We start from the raw sequence: 17,588 nt of genomic DNA, 5'->3' as shown, positions 1-17,588 counted from the left end.
ATGCCAAGTGAGTTAATGAATGTAAAACACTAAAAATCTAATATTAATGAACTATAAAATTAAAATAAATAAATAAAATTAATCACATATACTCAATAAAAATCACTGCACAACAAAAATCTCACACATTCTATCTTATTAAAAATTAGGAAAAAAAATGGCCTTATTAAATTTATGTAAGAATTTTAATATATAACTAATTATGTTTACTTTTTAAAAAAATAAATTAACTAATTATTTATATTTTTATGATAAAAATTATATTTAATTTTAAATGTATCTGTACATATGTATTAATACATGTATTATATGCTATTTTTTTAAATAATTTGATAAATAATTTATATTTTTATAATAAAATTATACTCCATTTTAAATACTTCGTATTTACAATAGTTACACGCCTTTTAATAATAAAGAGACCTGAAACCGCGCGTCCAATTAAGTAGTTAGGTTATTAGTTAGGGGCATCCAAATTTGAAAGTCAAAACTGTATCCAGGGGCATTTTTTGTAATCCTGTTCTTTATAAAGTCAAAACCAAACATTTCCAAAATTTTGAGACACTCATCCCAAGAGGAAAGAAATCCTTAAACCAACTTTAGATCTAAGATCCCATTTAAACAAGCTCACAATAGCCAAAATTCAAGAATTCAAAAGAAGTGAGTATATTGGGCATTGATTGAAGCCTATCTCTTTTCTTTTTCCATTTTTGAGGCAAGATTAAAGCCCATCTCTTTCCTAGGAAGCACATATTTTTGGAGCCTGTTCATCAATCTCAAAGAAATAAAAAAAGAACCCACAAAGAAGAATTCAAGATGGGTGAGAGTGATAATAATGGGAAGGTATCAAGGGAAGAGGAAGAGCAGCCACTAAGTCCAGCAGCTCGATTGTTTCATTCACCAAGCTTCAACTGTTATATCATCGCCATCTTGGGGTGCAACACAAAGTTCAAACCTGACGTTATTAAATCTGGTTTAGAACAGACTTTGCTTAAGCATCCAAGATTCTCTAGCAAGCTGGTAAGAGAAACTATCCTATTCTTCTGCTTCATTTGTTGAGGTTTCTTTTGCTTTCTTGCTATTAGTCTTGTTATTATTATCTTCTTCTTCTTCTTTCTTTTTGTTCTAAGTGGTGCTTTTTTCTATCTTGTTTTCTTTCTTTATGATGGAGGTGGTTCTTTGTTTCTTTTCTTTTTCGGGTTGTTCAAACTTCGAAGTTTCAACCTCATAGTTTACTTGCATTCATTGAATTTTTTATTATTAAATTTTTGATCAAATACTTTTGAGACCACTTGTTGCTAAGAGTTTATTTTTATTGGTTACCTGGGTCTTAAAAATTAAAACTTAGACAAAAATTATACATAAATAAAACTTAAAAAAAAAAAAAAAATCGATATCTACTACACTCTATGTTTTGGCACATTTGAGGTTGACCTTAGATGTTTTTGTTGCCAAATTATCTATCACCACCGAAATTTTCACAATCCAATCCACATTAAATGATGCTACACTACTTGATTCGCAACATTCAACATTGTAGAAGAAAAGTTTTTTTTTTTTTGGGTGAAAAGAATAAGAAAAAAGAAAGACAAAAAATGAAGCTAAGGTAGTAGCTAGTTTAGAAGAAATTATATCATCCATGCGCGATGGACAAGTGATGTGATCTACTATTTTACTAAAAAAAATTTCACCTATTTAAAATGGTTAGTTAGAAAATTATTAGTTAGAAAATTAACAATTTTAAACAAGTAGTAGTTTTTTAGTGAAATGATGGACTACATCACTTGTCCACAAGATAACTCTATAATTTCTCTTAGTCTAGAGGCAACGTGGCATATTCAATTACCTTTCCCTTTCTAGTTTCTACTAATAAATGGACATTCCCATCGCAAGGTTGGCATCACGTTGCCACCAAATCTTTAATATATAGATTTATTGATTCTAATTGTAAAGTACAATGTACATACCTCTTTCTTTACATGTTGATAATGGCTGGCTTTCCAATTCTAAATTTTAGTCAACCAAAGTACAAAATACACCGATAATGCAAAATTGTATAAAAATATATTATTATTTTGATAATTGTGTAAATTTACATGAATATTTTTTATTTTACATTTAGTTTTTTTATTCTTTCTATGGTGATGTTATGTGTGAAGAAAAAGAAAAATTATAAAAATCAAGATAATTTGATGTTTTAATGAAATGTACGTGTCTGTTTGAGAACAACTTATTTAGCTAAAACTAAAAACTTTTTTTATTGAACTACAGATAAAGTTAAAAATTAGCTGAAATAGTACAGTGGAATCCATAAATAATACCAAAAAGTGCAATGGAACTCATAAATAGTAGCAAAACTAAACTAAATAGTAAAAAAAAAAACTTGTTTTTTTTAAGCAAATGTCAAACGCATACATAGTGTAAAATAGATAATTTTGATGTGGAGTGTTTTGAAAAGTGAGTATATAAGACAGAAAAGTAAATTCTTATGCTAAACTAGTTAAGAATTTTTGTCGGAACTAATGCAAATGCTCTAAGTGTAAAAACTCAAAAGTGAATTTTTTAAGGTTGACTTTTTTATTTTTTTTTGTTACAAATTTTTATTTTTTTTTGGGATTGGCACAAAATTCAATCAAAGGGTATTTGTTTAGAATTAAATCACAGTATAATATTTCCCTACAATAAAGTTTAGGTGACAAATTATTAATGATAGATAAAAAAAAATGACATCAATAGTAAACCCAAATGAGAACCAATAACATAGAATATACCAAGATTCTAATGGAGAGTTAAAATAAAGAATTAAATATAAATTCAATTAATAACAAGTAAAATTATGAGACCTCAGACTATGAGGCGAACCAAAAGTAACATATTTTTTACTTTTGGTTTTACATATAAATAAATGGATAAAATTTAGTTACAAAATTGGTTATAACTTAAGACTACAAACTCACTTAATATCTTTTTATTGGATGTGAATTTTGACAAATTCATCATTAGATTACATCTTCTTTTTATATCCTCCATGTTTGCAAAATGTCAAAAAAAAAATTGAATATCAATAGCTTTGTTATCAATAAATTTTTTTAAATTACAAGTTTTTGTAATTTGAAATTATATATAAAATTATAAGCTTATCGATTATATAGTAAATAATATCCGATTGGCACAAAATTTGACATATGTATTAAGAGCATAAAGAATATGCAATTTAATGGTTAGATTTTCAAAATATGTTGTAATATTTATTTTATTGAGTGAGTTTGTAGCCTTAAGCTACAACCAATTTTGTAACTAAACTTTGTCCTAAATAAATATGATGATTAGAGATATTATTTCCCATTTAATATTGAAGGCTTGAAGCATGCCTAAAACCAATATGTCACGATTGCATTATGATAAATTTTGATAAACCCAATATGTCCCATTTAAAAATTATGATAAATTTTTGAAGGTGATAATTCAAATTTGGGCTATTATATTTCATCACAGATTACTAAGAAACGATTGGAGAGAATGATGCTCCTATTCATACATAGTTGGAGATTAATTTTTGACGATTATAGTTAAAGAAGACAGTGTGCTCAGATTATTTTTTACTAAATTCGTTCAAATGTGGTATTTTCATCTATATAATTATTGTTAATTGTGTTTAATTGTTAACATTTTCTTTCTTGTTATCTATGATACAAAAGGTTGCTGATGATGGACAAAGATGGACAAAGACTATAGTAGATTTAGAGGACCATGTCATAGTTCCAGATTTGGATCCTAACATAGATTTTGCAGACCAGTTTGCTGAAGACTACATATCAGACCTTACTACAAAACCTATGGACCTCTCAAAACCATTATGGGAACTCCACCTTCTCAACATTAAAACCTCAGATGCTGAGGCTGTTGGGGTTTTTAGGATCCACCATTCAATGGGTGATGGTGCATCTCTAATATCTCTTCTCTTAGCCTGTACGCGAAAAACATTGGACCCAGAAGCATTACCTAGTGTTCCAGAAAATAAACGAGCAGATTCAACTAATTCAGGCGGGTTTTGGTGGTTCTTGTTAGCATTTTGGTCAGTATTAAGGTTGATTTGGAACACTCTAGTGGATGTGTTGCTGTTTGGGGTAACAGTTATGTTTATGAAAGACACAAAAACTCCTATCAAAGGTGCACCAGGGGTTGAGCACAATATCAAAAAGTTTGTGCATCGGACAATCAGCTTGGACGACATAAAGCTTGTGAAAAATGCATTGAACATGGTATGATGATTAATAAATCCTGTTTACTTGCTTATTAGCTTGAATTAGTTTTTTTTAGATACAATAATAACTTTTTTATGTGGGAAACAATTGCATGTCTTTTTACTTTGTTTGTGCCATATTCCAATTTGACACTACTCTAGATTGATCTTGCAAATTCTTGTCATATCATAAGTGGGCTTCAATGAGATGATGAACATTTAAAATTTTTGGTGAACTCGTTACCATCTTTAATGAATAATGACGCCCATGACCCATCAAATTCTGGTTCCCAGTTCTTTAAGATCCATTCAATTATTTGGAACTCCATCATAAATGTAATGTTGCCTATTGCCATGTGGTGGCCACTTCATAATCTGCATGGCTGCATTGGCAGCAAGTGTTCCAGCAATAACTGAAAAACAATAATAGGCACATTTAAATGATGGACTGCTAATTGTTGTGGAAGTTTTTTTGTGTGGATAATTCAATTAGTTACAACAGAGGGGAGGAATTAAACCATGAATGTCTCTATTAGAAACACTAGGAGATACTAACCAGTTGAGCTACAAGACTCTTGGCTAGTAGGGGTTTAATTAGCTAACGTTATCCACTTAGTAATAAGTTGACATTATTTTCTTCCAAATCAAATCTAATGGCCTTTAGAAAGTCATTCTGTCATAAGGTCTGCTTCAAGGAACATACAAGTGTACATATGTTTCTATATTTTCTTTTGCATTTCTTAATGGCTTTTTTTGTTTTTTTACTCTGGTCATATTCAGTAGACTGTCAACGATGTCGTTTTGGGAATAACTCAAGCTGGTCTTTCGCAGTATGTAAACCGGAGATATGGTGAGCCTACCAATTGCTTTCTCATTTACCTGTGATCATACTGCGATACAAGTTTATCACTTTATTTTCCTTATTTTGATGGCATTATTTGGGCTAAACTTCAGTCTTTAACAAGTATGTAAGTATTTATATCATGTTTAGCATTGACCTCCTTTAATTTGTAAACTTAAAGCAACGGATACCAATTTTAGCAGCAATATCGTGTTGAGAGTGCTGGCATAGTATTTTTTTATTGGAGCAATTCCCAGAGGCAGTAACACTGCTATCTGATAGAAAACTTACAACTTGGGCCATTGCAGTTTTTTTCAGTTCTTTTAGTCAATATGCCTAAAAGTATAATAATAGGCAAGGCATTGCACTTAAAACAATAGCTTTCTACATTAGTTACTCACTTTATCTGTCCTTTCTCTTGAATGCAATAGCTGTGATAACTCAAAGATGCAAAGTCTAGGAAAAACAAAGTTTATAGATTTCAACACATTCCATCATACTACAGATAACTTCTTTTGGATCTAAAAAAGTTTAGTGAGACGAAATTTACAGGAATTGCAAAGATGATGAAGATAAGAAACTATTTCTTTTTAAAGTACTTTAATGAAAACTCAATCCTTTCCCTAAACCTCTCTGAGATCCATACTGATAGTTTTTAGGCCTTCTCATAATTATAATTAACATGAATTTGTTATGTGCTTCAGCGTTGAAGTTTTGGACTTACTAAAAAATAATCATAAATCAGATGCTATGTTACTGGACATGATTAGCATGATCTTTGGGATGTTGTCCTAGTAATTTATGAATTATCAGTATAATGTGGCTTGGTTGATCCATAGACAAGTATTATACTATCAAAAACCAAACACAGTATCTCTACCTGATATACTCCAACAGTGGTCTAATAAAGTTAACTCAGCAGGTGAGGCAGAGATAGATGAAGGAGAAAAGCAGAGGAAAAGTAATCTTCCAAAAAGTATCCGCCTTAGGGCAACAATTCTTGTCAATCTAAGACCAACTGTAGGAATCCAGGTAATTTATCTCTTGTTATTCTTTGAAGAATATCACATTGCAATATGCACCAATGCTATGAAAAATGTGAATTCTAAAATTACTCATCCATGAAGCTTAACTATGTCAATTATCTCATGTATACAAGTTGGTAAAATTGATTTTAGTGTTGGTATGTAATTGGTGTTAAGATAATCAGCTTGACAATCCTTGGAATCCACATTAATGTTTCACCCATTTTAATGTGATCCATCAGATACTAAAATGGTTTGCCTGCCCCTCATCTAGATCATCCTCTTTTCTAATGTTGTCCATGAAACAGGCTCTGGCTAATATGATGGAAAAGGGATCCAAGACCAGGTGGGGTAATTTGATTGGATATATCCTCCTCCCATTCACCATTGCTTTACAAGATGACCCATTGGATTATGTTCGGAAAGCTAAAGCCACCATTGATAGAAAAAAGCGTTCACTTGAATCTATATGCACATTCTCAGGTGGTGTGTTAGTACTCAGAACATTTGGAGTTAAGGTACAGACATAACTTTTTAAACCTTCTCGATCAGACAATAATGAATCTAAGGTCACGGTTGGCATTGGGATCTATTCTCTAACCACTATGGAAAAATTAACCAAAGAATATAACCCAAACTCATATCGTGCCTCAAATTATTACTCATGAATCATATGCAAAAATATTCTCTCATTAAAGAAAGTTCTCAATCAGTTCTGTTATATTTAAACATAGTTGTGGATCTAAAGTGAGGCACTACAGAAGATGGTTATCATTAGAGGAAGAATAACAAGCTGCTGAATGGTGTTTTACATGGATAACAGGTTGCTGCTGCTTTAACACACAAAGTTCTCTCCAACACTACAATGGCCTTTTCCAGCATGGTTGGTCCACTAGAAGAAATTAGCTTTTATGGCCATCCATTAGCTTACATTGCCCCTAGTGTTTATGGGCATCCACATGTAAGTAATCCAATGACTAAATTAGAACCTCTTGTCTCCAATGCTTTCATAATTCATATAAATTGACTCCTCATAGTTTTAACAAAAGAATGTGTTTGGTATGCATGTTTCGCACATGAACTAGACTTGGTGCTAGAGTTCTAATGTCTTCATTTTTCACCACCATGCTAGCAGTTAACAACTCATGGATATCATGATATTTTATTTCATTTTACTCCTGTTTCTTCAAGTTGAACCTGAATGTGTAAAAATATGACAACCCCATTTTCTTGTAACATTCTTTGAGCTGGCTGAATGGAACTATGGAGCCTAATGTAATCTGATGGAAATTGCAATATCAAAGGTTAATGAGTTAAGTGCATTTGGACTTTTATGATGCTGTTTAACTTATAGCAAATTCTGTGACACGAAACCATGTTCCTTTCAGCTTATGGTGCTTTGTTCTTTGTTTTTTTGGTTTCTTTTGCAGGCACTGACAATCCATTATCAAAGTTATGTAAACAAGATGACCATTGCTCTAGCAGTTGACCCAAATGTGATTCCTGATCCTTACCAGCTCTGTGACGATCTAGAGGAATCACTGAAACTCATCCATGATGCTATATTAAAAAAGGTCTAAGAGGAGGATCAGTTTATAGAAAATATGTTCTATCAAAAAAAGAAATTTGAAGTTTCAGTAACATTTACTGGCATTCTAATTGACTTGCTTTTAAAGAAAAGAAGAAGAAGAATCCAAAATTGATATCAAACAAGCCTAGGACCATTTAGTTTTAGTATTTTTTTTCTTTTTTCTTTTTTCTTTTTCTCTCAACTAGTTTTTACAAGAATTCGTTTCATACGGCAACTGTTTAAATTTTGAAAGCCATTTGTTTGACGATACAAATGTTACAAGCCAATTGTCTAGTAGCACTATTATACCAGTCACCATCATAAAAATGCACAGTAATAAATTTTGCTCTACTGGTTCAAGCATTTGGAGGTGGAGTTTTTGTAATTTTGTCCTGTCTCGTCAAATATTTTGGGTTTTAGTGTAGATTTTGTTTGAGCCTAGATCTTGGACTGTCTTTGATATGATGCCTGCACACTCAAAGTAATGGATCAAAAGGTAAGGTGACACTGGTGTAATGTCGGCCCAAGTTTCTCCCATGCTTAAGTCAGTTTCACCAATGGGGTAACACTGTATTTTGTGTATGTATTTCACTCATTTCAGCCATGGTTGGAGGAGTTCGGTTTATATGTTGAGTTGAGCAAGGATGGCTAAATCATTGTTAGTTGCTGAATTGGTGCCAATGAGCAAATCATAGGCGTTATATAGGGAGATCCGCCAACGGGGCTTGACTCAGTTGGTAAGGTTCGGGCACTTCGTCTAACTCACCTAAGTTCAATTTTCGCTGCTAGCAAGAATCTGTTGGTGGACATTCACACGAGTTGGCCCAAGGGCTCTAACTCTAGCGTAACCTAGTGAACCCCTATTTTTTGTTTACCAAAAAAAAAAAAAATATATATATATATATATATATATATAGGGAGATCCTCCCTTATTCTAGTGCTCACAATTTTAGTGATGGGAGGGAAAATGCATTACATGACAGTTAGCATTCCTATACATTTGGTGCATTCTACATTCACCGTTTTATGGGGTACAACTTTTTTAATTTATAGAAATTAATATTCCCATAATAATTTTATATTTAAAAAAAAAAAAAAAAAAAAAAAAAAAAAAAACTCAACCTAAAGTTATTAGGGATTATAGCTATCTTCAACGGTTTTGTTTTTTTAATTACAAGAAGTAAGGGATGTGCCCTTAAAGATTTGAAGCTAACTCTTCCCAAAAAGAATGATCAAAGGTACAACTTCAACTCGAGCTAAGAGGCTCGATGGTGTTCCACATCAATTTCTTGTGTCATTCTTCATGATATTATGATTTCTTACCAGCTCTTAATGAAATATACATCATACCTTTTTATGAAGTATAGTTTGGATTTCTTGATTTTTTTTTTTTTTTTTTTCAAGTGTTGTAACTCTAAGTCTATAACACCAAGACTCTTTTGCATGACTAACACGTGGTGGAAAAAAAAAATAGTTACGTAAAATAGATACTTTTTATTAAAGACTTGTGTAAATTACATAATTACTACATAATTTGGGGTGATTTCAAATTAAACTATAAATTTTAGAAGTTTTAATTTAAACCGTTAAATTTTAAATTGTTCAATTCACGCCCTTACTAAGTTACAATTAACTAAAAATAACAAAATTCACATAAGTTATGACTACATCTTGTCTAAACACAAAAATCCTACTATGTGAAATTATAAGAGATTTGGTACTCTATATAAAAGTTATGAAACTATGTAAATAATCAACAATTTAATTATTGTCATCAAAATGTTCACAATAAAAGAGATTTACTAACATATACTCTTAGGGCATATTTTAGTAAACCATTTTAAAAAACTTTTTATGAAAAAATATAAAAGTAATTAATTATTTTGACAACTTTTTTAATTCTTCATAAAAACTTTCTCAAAATAGATGGTTAATATGTGCCTTTAGGAACACATTAACTGACCCAATTAACAATCCTGGTGTGAGAATAGACTAGAGGAGCTATTTGATGTTTAATCCATTGAAGCAATCAGAAGAATCCAAATCCCCATTAGGCCAAGGCAATATAAGTTAATGTGGATTAAGGTACATAAGGGTTGCTTTTTTGTCAAATCAGCCTGCAGAATGTGTCAAGATCAGCCTTTGAGCACAAGTAATGTGTTGAATCGGCATAATACGGGAATAAAAAAATTCAACAAAGCTAAAGTGATTATAAACCCTGTCAGTAAAAAGGGTCCTATCTAATGTTAAAAATGCTCTTATAGAGAATCAGAGCTAATATGTTGTCTACAGAGGAAAATCTGCACCGCATAATAGTGGGTATTGCTAACACTAATTGTGTTCTTTGCAAGTAGAGCACAGAAACAGTCTCACATTTGTTCTTCCACTGCAAAATAGCTAGAGCTATATGGTTTGGCTACAATTTATTTTTTTGGGTAGAAATGGAACTAGCATTAAAAACTAAGGAACAAAATTACAAAGAGGAACAAAACGCTCTTAGGACACCCCAGCAAAGTCTAAACTAAGTAACAAGGACATATTCACAAGGGTTCTAATAAAACCACAAAATCTTGGGAGAGCAGAGCTCCCCATCTAATAAGGGCATCAGCACACTTATTTGCCTGACGGTAACAATGCTGAATTTGAAACATTGGAATATCCCTCAATCCAGTCTTACAATCACTAATTAAGGCACCTATACAATTCAGGTTGCCTTCCTCCTTCTGTAATAGATCTATAATAAGCTTCGTGTCAAGTTCAAAGATCACAGCAGGAAGTTTTAGGGAGATGTACAATCTGAAGCCGTCCCTTAGCGCCCACAACTCCGCAGGTTTGGCTGTAATTGGAATCTTAGAACTGATACCCTTCAAATCAGTAGCCCTAAAGATATTATAAACTTTGTCCTAAATCCCCAAACCTTGACACCACATACTAGGCAACCCTATCCAAATGACCACACCACACTTAAAATAGCCTACACCTTAAAAATCCATACGGGATTTAACAAATGAGGTCCTTCACCATAATGTTCATGAGGTGAATCTTGCCAAAATTGTTAGCTCATTAGAGATCATTGTACAGGCTATCAAACTTGCTATTGAAAAAAAAATTCCAAGATATTGTGATTGAAGGAAATGCTAAACTTTGCTTTGATGTACTAAGTGGTGATTTCCAGATTTGTCACTAGAATGCAAAGACTTTTTGCTATCGAATAATGTGGAACTCAAGACTTATTTTGCTAATTGTTGTTTTTGTTGGGTTAAAAAAGAATGTAATGTTAAAATTGTGTCTCCCCATTCCCTTGTTTCCAAGTATAATAATTAAGAAATGCTAACACTTCCATAACAAATTTTAAAATAATAGGTTGTTATTGACTGCCTTTAGTAAAAAAAAAAAAAAAATTAGTAGTGGATTTAAATTAGAATCATTAGCAGTTTGCGAATTTCCTGTGAAAATGTTGTAGATGTAACATTTCTCATAATAATTACTCTCTTACTTTTTCATTTTTTTTTTTAATTTTATAAAACTACCTCCCTTATGCTATGTGGGAAGCTTGGGAGAGAGACATGTTGCTTGTAGATTCTATTTATTTGTTCGCTTGTTAATGAAATGGAATGCTGTTTATCAAAAGTTACCTATAAATAAAAGATAAAGTTTAGCTACAAAATTGGTTGTAGCAAACTTTACCCAATAAAATAAACATTACTATATATTTTGAAAATTTGGCCGTTGAATTGCATGTTCTTTGCGCTCTTAATACACATGTCAAATTTTGTGTTAATTGGATATTACTTACTATATGATCTATAAACTTATATTTTATGCATAATTTTAAACTCTAAAAACTTACAGTTTAAACAATTCATTGATGACATAACTATTGATTTTTAATTTTCTAAAAATTTTGCAAACATGAAAAATATAATAAGAAAATGTAATCTAATAGTAGATTTGTTAAAATTTACCTGAAATAAAAAAATATTAAATAAAATTATAGTTTTAAATTGTAACCAATTTTATAATTAAATTTTGTCCATAAATAAATAATCTCAATGAAATTATCCAAGTTAACTTGCATTAACGAAGTAAGAGTAGTAAGAAATTGAAATTTCAAAAGTATGAGGGGGGTTTTCAGCAAAATAAAGTTTCTGGAACTTTCTCTAAAGATTTCGAAACGACATGTATTTACCTGAGTCTTCCTAAAGTCCGAGACTCAAAATCTAAAACCCCTCTGTCGAATCAAACTCAAAAACCTTGCCGATTGCAAACACCGAGTTGACTCACTTCCAGCTCACTCATTTTCTCTGTGACCAATGGCAATAATCTCCGATTTCGAAGAAGAGCAAAAAGAGACTAAGCCTTCGACTTCTTCGACATCGTCGACGACGACGACGAAGAAGAAGACGGTGTCGTTTAGTGCTAGCCTCGACCCGTCGAGTCCGCTAGGTTTTGTGGAGAAAGTCTTGGACTTTCTCGGCGAAGAGAGCGATTTTCTCGAGAGAGATACGGCGGAGAAGGAGATCGCCGCGGCGGTGAAGGCCGCGAAGGAGAAGAGGAAGAAGAGGAAGGCTGCGGAGGTGGCTGCTGCTTCTGCTGCTGCTGCGGCGGCGGCGGCGGCGGCGGCGGAGGAAGAGAAGAAGAAGAAGAAGAAGAAGGCGGTTGTGAAGGAGGAGCCTAAGGTGGTTGCGAAGGAGGATCCTAGTTCTAAGGTGGCGGAGAAGACTGAGGAGAAGAGTAAGAGTGACTCTAAGAGAGGTACTCAATGGTTCATTCATAATCTCTCTCTTTCTCTATCTCTCATTTTTGCCCTAGTTATTATTGTTGTATTTTGTTTGATTGATGATTTTTGTGTGTATGTGAGAAAGAGTAATGAATTTCAATTTGTTCTCTGATTTTTTTTTTCTGAATGTTTGTGTGTAAAATGTATCTGATTTGTTTGGTTGTTTGGAAAATTTGTTCTTTAACTCTGTTTATTAGAGTATGTGATTTGTTTGGATGTTTTTAGAAGATAGGAATTTGAGAATTGTGTTTGTTGTAAATATAGTATGGCGTTTGATTGTGTTCCTATTGTTTACATTGTAGACTGTTTCTTTCATTTCCATGAAAGAGTTACAAAAAGATGTCATTTTTAGTGTGAAGGACAATTTTGATAATGATTGGGATGCGGATGTGTGTGCTTTTCAAAATATATCTTTGTATATTTTATTGCAACCACTTAGATATTGCTTCCTCACACAATGTAGGGACCTTGTGCTTGGAGGTGCCTTTTGCTTCTGGGTGCCTTTGATTTCATTGATTTGCGCTTTGGGGTTCCTTAATGATGATGGTTTTATTGATGGAATGTTGTGTTCTGGTATGTATGGTTGTTAAGGAACTTAAAGAAGAAGAGAAAGTGTAGAAAGTTCATTTCTTTTGTCTTTGTTTTTTGAGATTTTGTATTGTGTCCGTTTTGGTGATGTACTTATTTGGGTCAAATATAAGTACACATAGCAGCATTGAATTTAACACTGTTTGTGTTTCATTGTTCAATACAATTATGTGTTTATTTAAATGGAGAACCTTATGTACTATACCTAAGTAATTGTACCTACATTTTGCCCTACTTATTTTGTGGTTTGCTTGGTTGTGACCTGTGAGAAATTTGCGAGCAAGGAAAAAAGAGAGTTAATCTTTGAAGCTATTATGTGAAGACTGAAGAGGGGTGTTGTGTTATGATTTGTTTTGTAGCTGTTTGAAGATGTAGGTTATAGGAATCTAAATTATGATAACTGTTTCTAATGTGTGGAGTTTGGCTGAACTGTTTCAATTTTGGAATTCTTTCCAAGTGATTGTAATTATGATGTATCTGTTGAAATTTTGACCTTGATATTAGATTATATATCCCTTCCAAGATAAGCACAACTTATGCTGTAAGACCAAATTGCATAAATCCTTTAATATTTCTATGTTGAGTCTGTACCCTGTCATCTTCAGGTCACTCCCCCCCCCCCCCCCCCACACACACACACACACAGAGCGCTTTAAAAAAGGGAGAACTTTGAGATTTATTGGTTACCAAACATATAATATATAAAACTGTTAAATTGGTTGTTTAAATCGTGGTGGCTTTCATGCCAAACTCCAGACTATCTATAATGAGTGATCTCTTCTACATTTGTTGTATCTTTTAATCATAATAAATGTCTATATGTTCATTTAACCTTTTTTGGTTTCCTATGGCTGTGCAGTTCCAAACGTAGGCAATGGCCTTGATTTGGAGAACTACTCCTGGACACAGACCCTTGAAGAGGTCACTTTAAATGTCCCAGTGCCAACTGGAACTAAATCAAGGTTTGTTGTATGCGAGATAAAAAAGAACCATCTCAAAGTTGGACTCAAGGGCCAACCTCCAATAATTGATGTAAGTCTGCTTGTAGGCTTGTTTTTTAGGTGTTAAAACTTGTGTACAACATACTGTCTCTTTATTCCTAATATTGGACTTTTTTTTTGCCTTGGCTCATGTACTTAAACTACTTTTAGGGGGAGCTTTTTCGGCCTGTCAAGCCTGATGATTGTTATTGGAGCATAGGTATGTTATAATATGAATACCAGCATGAGCTGATGGAATTTTACATTTGATTTTTTTATACTCAAAAACAATTAGAATCTGGTTAAATGCATGGATGCAAAAAATTAGAGGAAATTTCTGACTAGTTCACGCAAAGTATGTGTGTACATTACTTATATCAATTTTCCAATGTGATCTAGCTCAATTGGCACTTCATTCCCTTGTAAGAGCTAGGTGGAGGTTGAGTCTGCGGGTTCAAGACCAACTCGGTGCATGTGTAACTTACCAATAAAAAAAATTATCAATTATGTGTAAATTGTTTGCATGTGTGCATTTATGAGTGTCTGTACACAGTTTGTGTGTGTGATGTTCTGGCTGTTTTTTTTTTTTTTGTCAAGATCCATCGATAAAGTTTCTGAGTTGCTCATTATGTATGTACCAATAAATTTGCAATTTTGCAGAGGATCAGAGTGCCATCTCTATTCTTTTAACCAAGCATGACAAAATGGAGTGGTGGAAATCTATTGTGAAAGGTGATCCTGAAATTGATACTCAGAAGGTCGAACCTGAGTCCAGCAAACTATCAGACCTGGATCCAGAAACAAGGCAGACTGTTGAAAAGATGATGGTAAATCATTGATGCTGTATTTTATGCTTTACACTTTACTTGTCAATTTACCATCGTGCCCATCCTCTCCATGTGTGATCATGTGTGAACTCAGACTCCATGTTCTAATCTAGCCTTAGTTGCTTGCAGTAATATCCCCATGGTTTTTTCATATTGAAGTTCTGGATTATTTTTTAGGGCCGTGTTCATAAATGTAGCTCTAGTCTCTCTTGTTCACAGTGAAGATCTAAGGTTTTTTCCCCCAAGTTTCTGTCTAGGTCTTCTGCTCGCTCTCTCTCTCTCTCTCTCTCTCTATGTTCTCAGAATCTAGCTAGCATGTAAGATAGAGCCTTTGTTCTGTTGCTGCATTAGATCTTGCTTTGATATTCTTTATCTCTATTTTTTGTCCTTCATCAGCAAATGTTCTGGTTCATGTCTTTGTGTTTTGCTATGAATAATTGGTTAATGACTTGAGTTTCTTGCATTTAATGTACAGTTTGATCAGAGGCAGAAGACCATGGGGCTCCCAAGTAGTGATGAGTTGCAGAAACAGGAGATTCTGAAGAAATTCATGGCTGAGGTAAATACTTGAGCTTTTGATTGTTAAATTCCCCCATCATGAAAGTAATTGGTAAAATCTCCTGATAATTAATCTTTGATTTCCCACAGCATCCGGAGATGGATTTTTCGAGGGCAAAGTTAGCCTAAATGGGACGGATTCTGTTGATCCTTGTTGGCAGCTATAAATCAACCTGGCTTTCTCATTTTAATATTGTTGGAACTTTTTCTCCCCCTTTAATCCTCTGGTTCCTGAGGGTTAGAATGGTTCACTCTGTTCATATGACCCGTTGGCTAAACTATGGATTCAGATGATATTTTACAAGGTGAAAAATAGTAAAATTGTAGTGTTTGTGGTGGGTTTTTTTTTCCTGAGTCTTCTATGGATATTTCGTGTTTCTTGGCCTGAACTACAGTCAGGGATCTTCATGTTGGAATTGGGTCACGCGCAGAGCTGCAAACCAATTCCTTGGCTAATAGTGTCATCACTGTGCTTTCCAATATTTTTGTGGCAAAACATTTTCCATCAAAACAAATTCAAGCCCAAGTTTTTTTTTTTTTTTTTTACATGATAAAAATTCTACTTTAGCATAATTTAAGTTTATATGTGTGTGAAGCTCTCTCTTAAATGCTTAAATCTTGGTTCTTATTCTTTGCCCCTTACATGAAATGACTATTGTGACAAAATTAAACTCAAGTTTTTAGTTTCTCGGAATTGTTAGCAAAAAAGATGCTATTGAATTTTGAGCCTCCTAAGGCCCATTCATACCTGATGTCAATCATTCAAACAAGCCATAACGTTATTTTTGTTAGGAAATGGTAAAATAAATATCCCAAATATGTGAAATTAATCCAGAGTCTTCCATGGATGCTTCGTGTTTCTCGTCCTGAAATGGGGATCTTCATGTTAGAATTGGGTCACGCGCAGAGATGCAAACCAATTCCTTGGCTAATAGTGTCGTCACTGTGATTTCCAATAAGTTTGTGGTAGAACATTTTCCATCAAAACAAAATTAAGGCTAAGTGTTTTTTCTTTTCTTTTTGTAATATAAAAATTATAGTATAGTTTAATCTAAATGTATATTTGTGTGAAAATCTCTTTTGAAAACTTATATCTTCTTTTACTCTTCACACCAATCAAGCCCAAGTTTTTAGTTTCCTGGAATCATTTGCAGAAAAGATGGCATTGAATTTTGAGCCTCCTAAGAGCATTCTCAGTGGCAATTGTAAATGTGAAATGTAGAGGAAATTTAGCACCAAGGCATAAAAAGAGCCTAGCAATCGGACTTATAAAATTTGATAATTGCAAATTTTTTTGCAATTATGCTACAGTGTCATTCTAAATGTAAGATAATACTGTAGCACAATTGTAAAAATTATAATATATTTTAATTTCAAAAAATTACTGTAGCATTTTAATTAATAGAATAAGAAAATAAAAGTTAGGATGTTAGTTGTATTGTAAAATAGTGTGATATAATTGATAAAGTAATTTTTTGAGATAATAAAATAAAATATGATAAAAGTTGCGGACGCGAATGATCTAAGGCCCACACTTCCCTGATGTCAATCATTCAAACAAGTTATAACATTATTTTTGTTAGGAAATGGTAAAATAAATATCCCAAATCCGTGAAATTAATATTGTGGAGAAGCTTCATGAAGCTGGTGGGTCTGAGAGGATTGTAAGATCTTTTTTTTTCTCATAGCATGTGTTGATTGATTCTATGTGGGTTCTACATGCTATGAGATGTCTCATATATCCTCTCTCTCCATGGAAGCATTTTATGCGATATCCTCTCCCAAATCTGACTGTCTTGTCTCACGTGGTTTTCTGTTTTCCCAACAAGTGTTAACATATATAAATTATTTACGACATAAAAATTTAATCCTTTGCCTCTCACTAGTTTTATATTTGACCCCCTTCCTTCTCTCTAATTTACCAGTGGTAGACTCTTTCAAAAGGATGGTGAAATGCCTCTTGTTCTGTTTCGTCTAGAACCCATCTAAGCATCGATTCTCCTTGCTCTGATTTCAGGGGGGACATATATGGGATGGGACATCTACGATTCAGCTTACCCCATTCCATTGTCACCTCTAGTACCTTAAAATTGAGAGAATAAAATTGCAAAAATGACTATTATGCAATTCAATCATATTATACAAATTTGTTCGGGATGTTTCCAAATCCTAATAT

General features: G+C 33.0%; 2 protein-coding genes across 3 annotated transcripts; both read left to right on the top strand.

Moving 5' to 3' along the window:
* The first annotated feature begins 506 nt into the window (after positions 1 to 506).
* Positions 507 to 8,103, top strand: LOC112017985 (wax ester synthase/diacylglycerol acyltransferase 5). Of its 2 annotated transcripts, none has more exons than XM_065774288.1 (7): positions 507 to 1,020; positions 3,699 to 4,262; positions 5,027 to 5,093; positions 6,004 to 6,116; positions 6,418 to 6,627; positions 6,933 to 7,070; positions 7,540 to 8,103. In XM_065774288.1, the coding sequence occupies exons 1-7, from the start codon at positions 817 to 819 to the stop codon at positions 7,687 to 7,689; spliced, it is 1,446 nt and encodes a 481-aa protein (XP_065630360.1). In that variant the 5' UTR covers positions 507 to 816; the 3' UTR covers positions 7,690 to 8,103. The 2 variants fall into 2 exon arrangements, with proteins under 2 accessions (XP_065630360.1, XP_023906255.1); XM_024050487.2 differs by having other exon boundaries at positions 508 to 1,020; positions 6,007 to 6,116.
* A 3,760-nt stretch (positions 8,104 to 11,863) lies between these two features.
* LOC112017996 (protein BOBBER 1) lies at positions 11,864 to 15,761 on the top strand. The gene is made up of 6 exons (XM_024050502.2): positions 11,864 to 12,434; positions 13,907 to 14,079; positions 14,199 to 14,247; positions 14,688 to 14,854; positions 15,330 to 15,413; positions 15,503 to 15,761. The coding sequence occupies exons 1-6, from the start codon at positions 11,993 to 11,995 to the stop codon at positions 15,539 to 15,541; spliced, it is 954 nt and encodes a 317-aa protein (XP_023906270.1). The 5' UTR covers positions 11,864 to 11,992; the 3' UTR covers positions 15,542 to 15,761.
* The last annotated feature ends 1,827 nt before the right edge of the window (positions 15,762 to 17,588 follow it).

This window comes from Quercus suber, unplaced genomic scaffold, assembly GCF_002906115.3.
Source record: "Quercus suber isolate HL8 unplaced genomic scaffold, Cork oak 2.0 scaffold_89, whole genome shotgun sequence".
In the NCBI taxonomy this organism is placed as follows: Eukaryota; Viridiplantae; Streptophyta; class Magnoliopsida; order Fagales; family Fagaceae; genus Quercus; species Quercus suber.
This window is presented reverse-complemented; position numbering and strand designations above follow the sequence as displayed.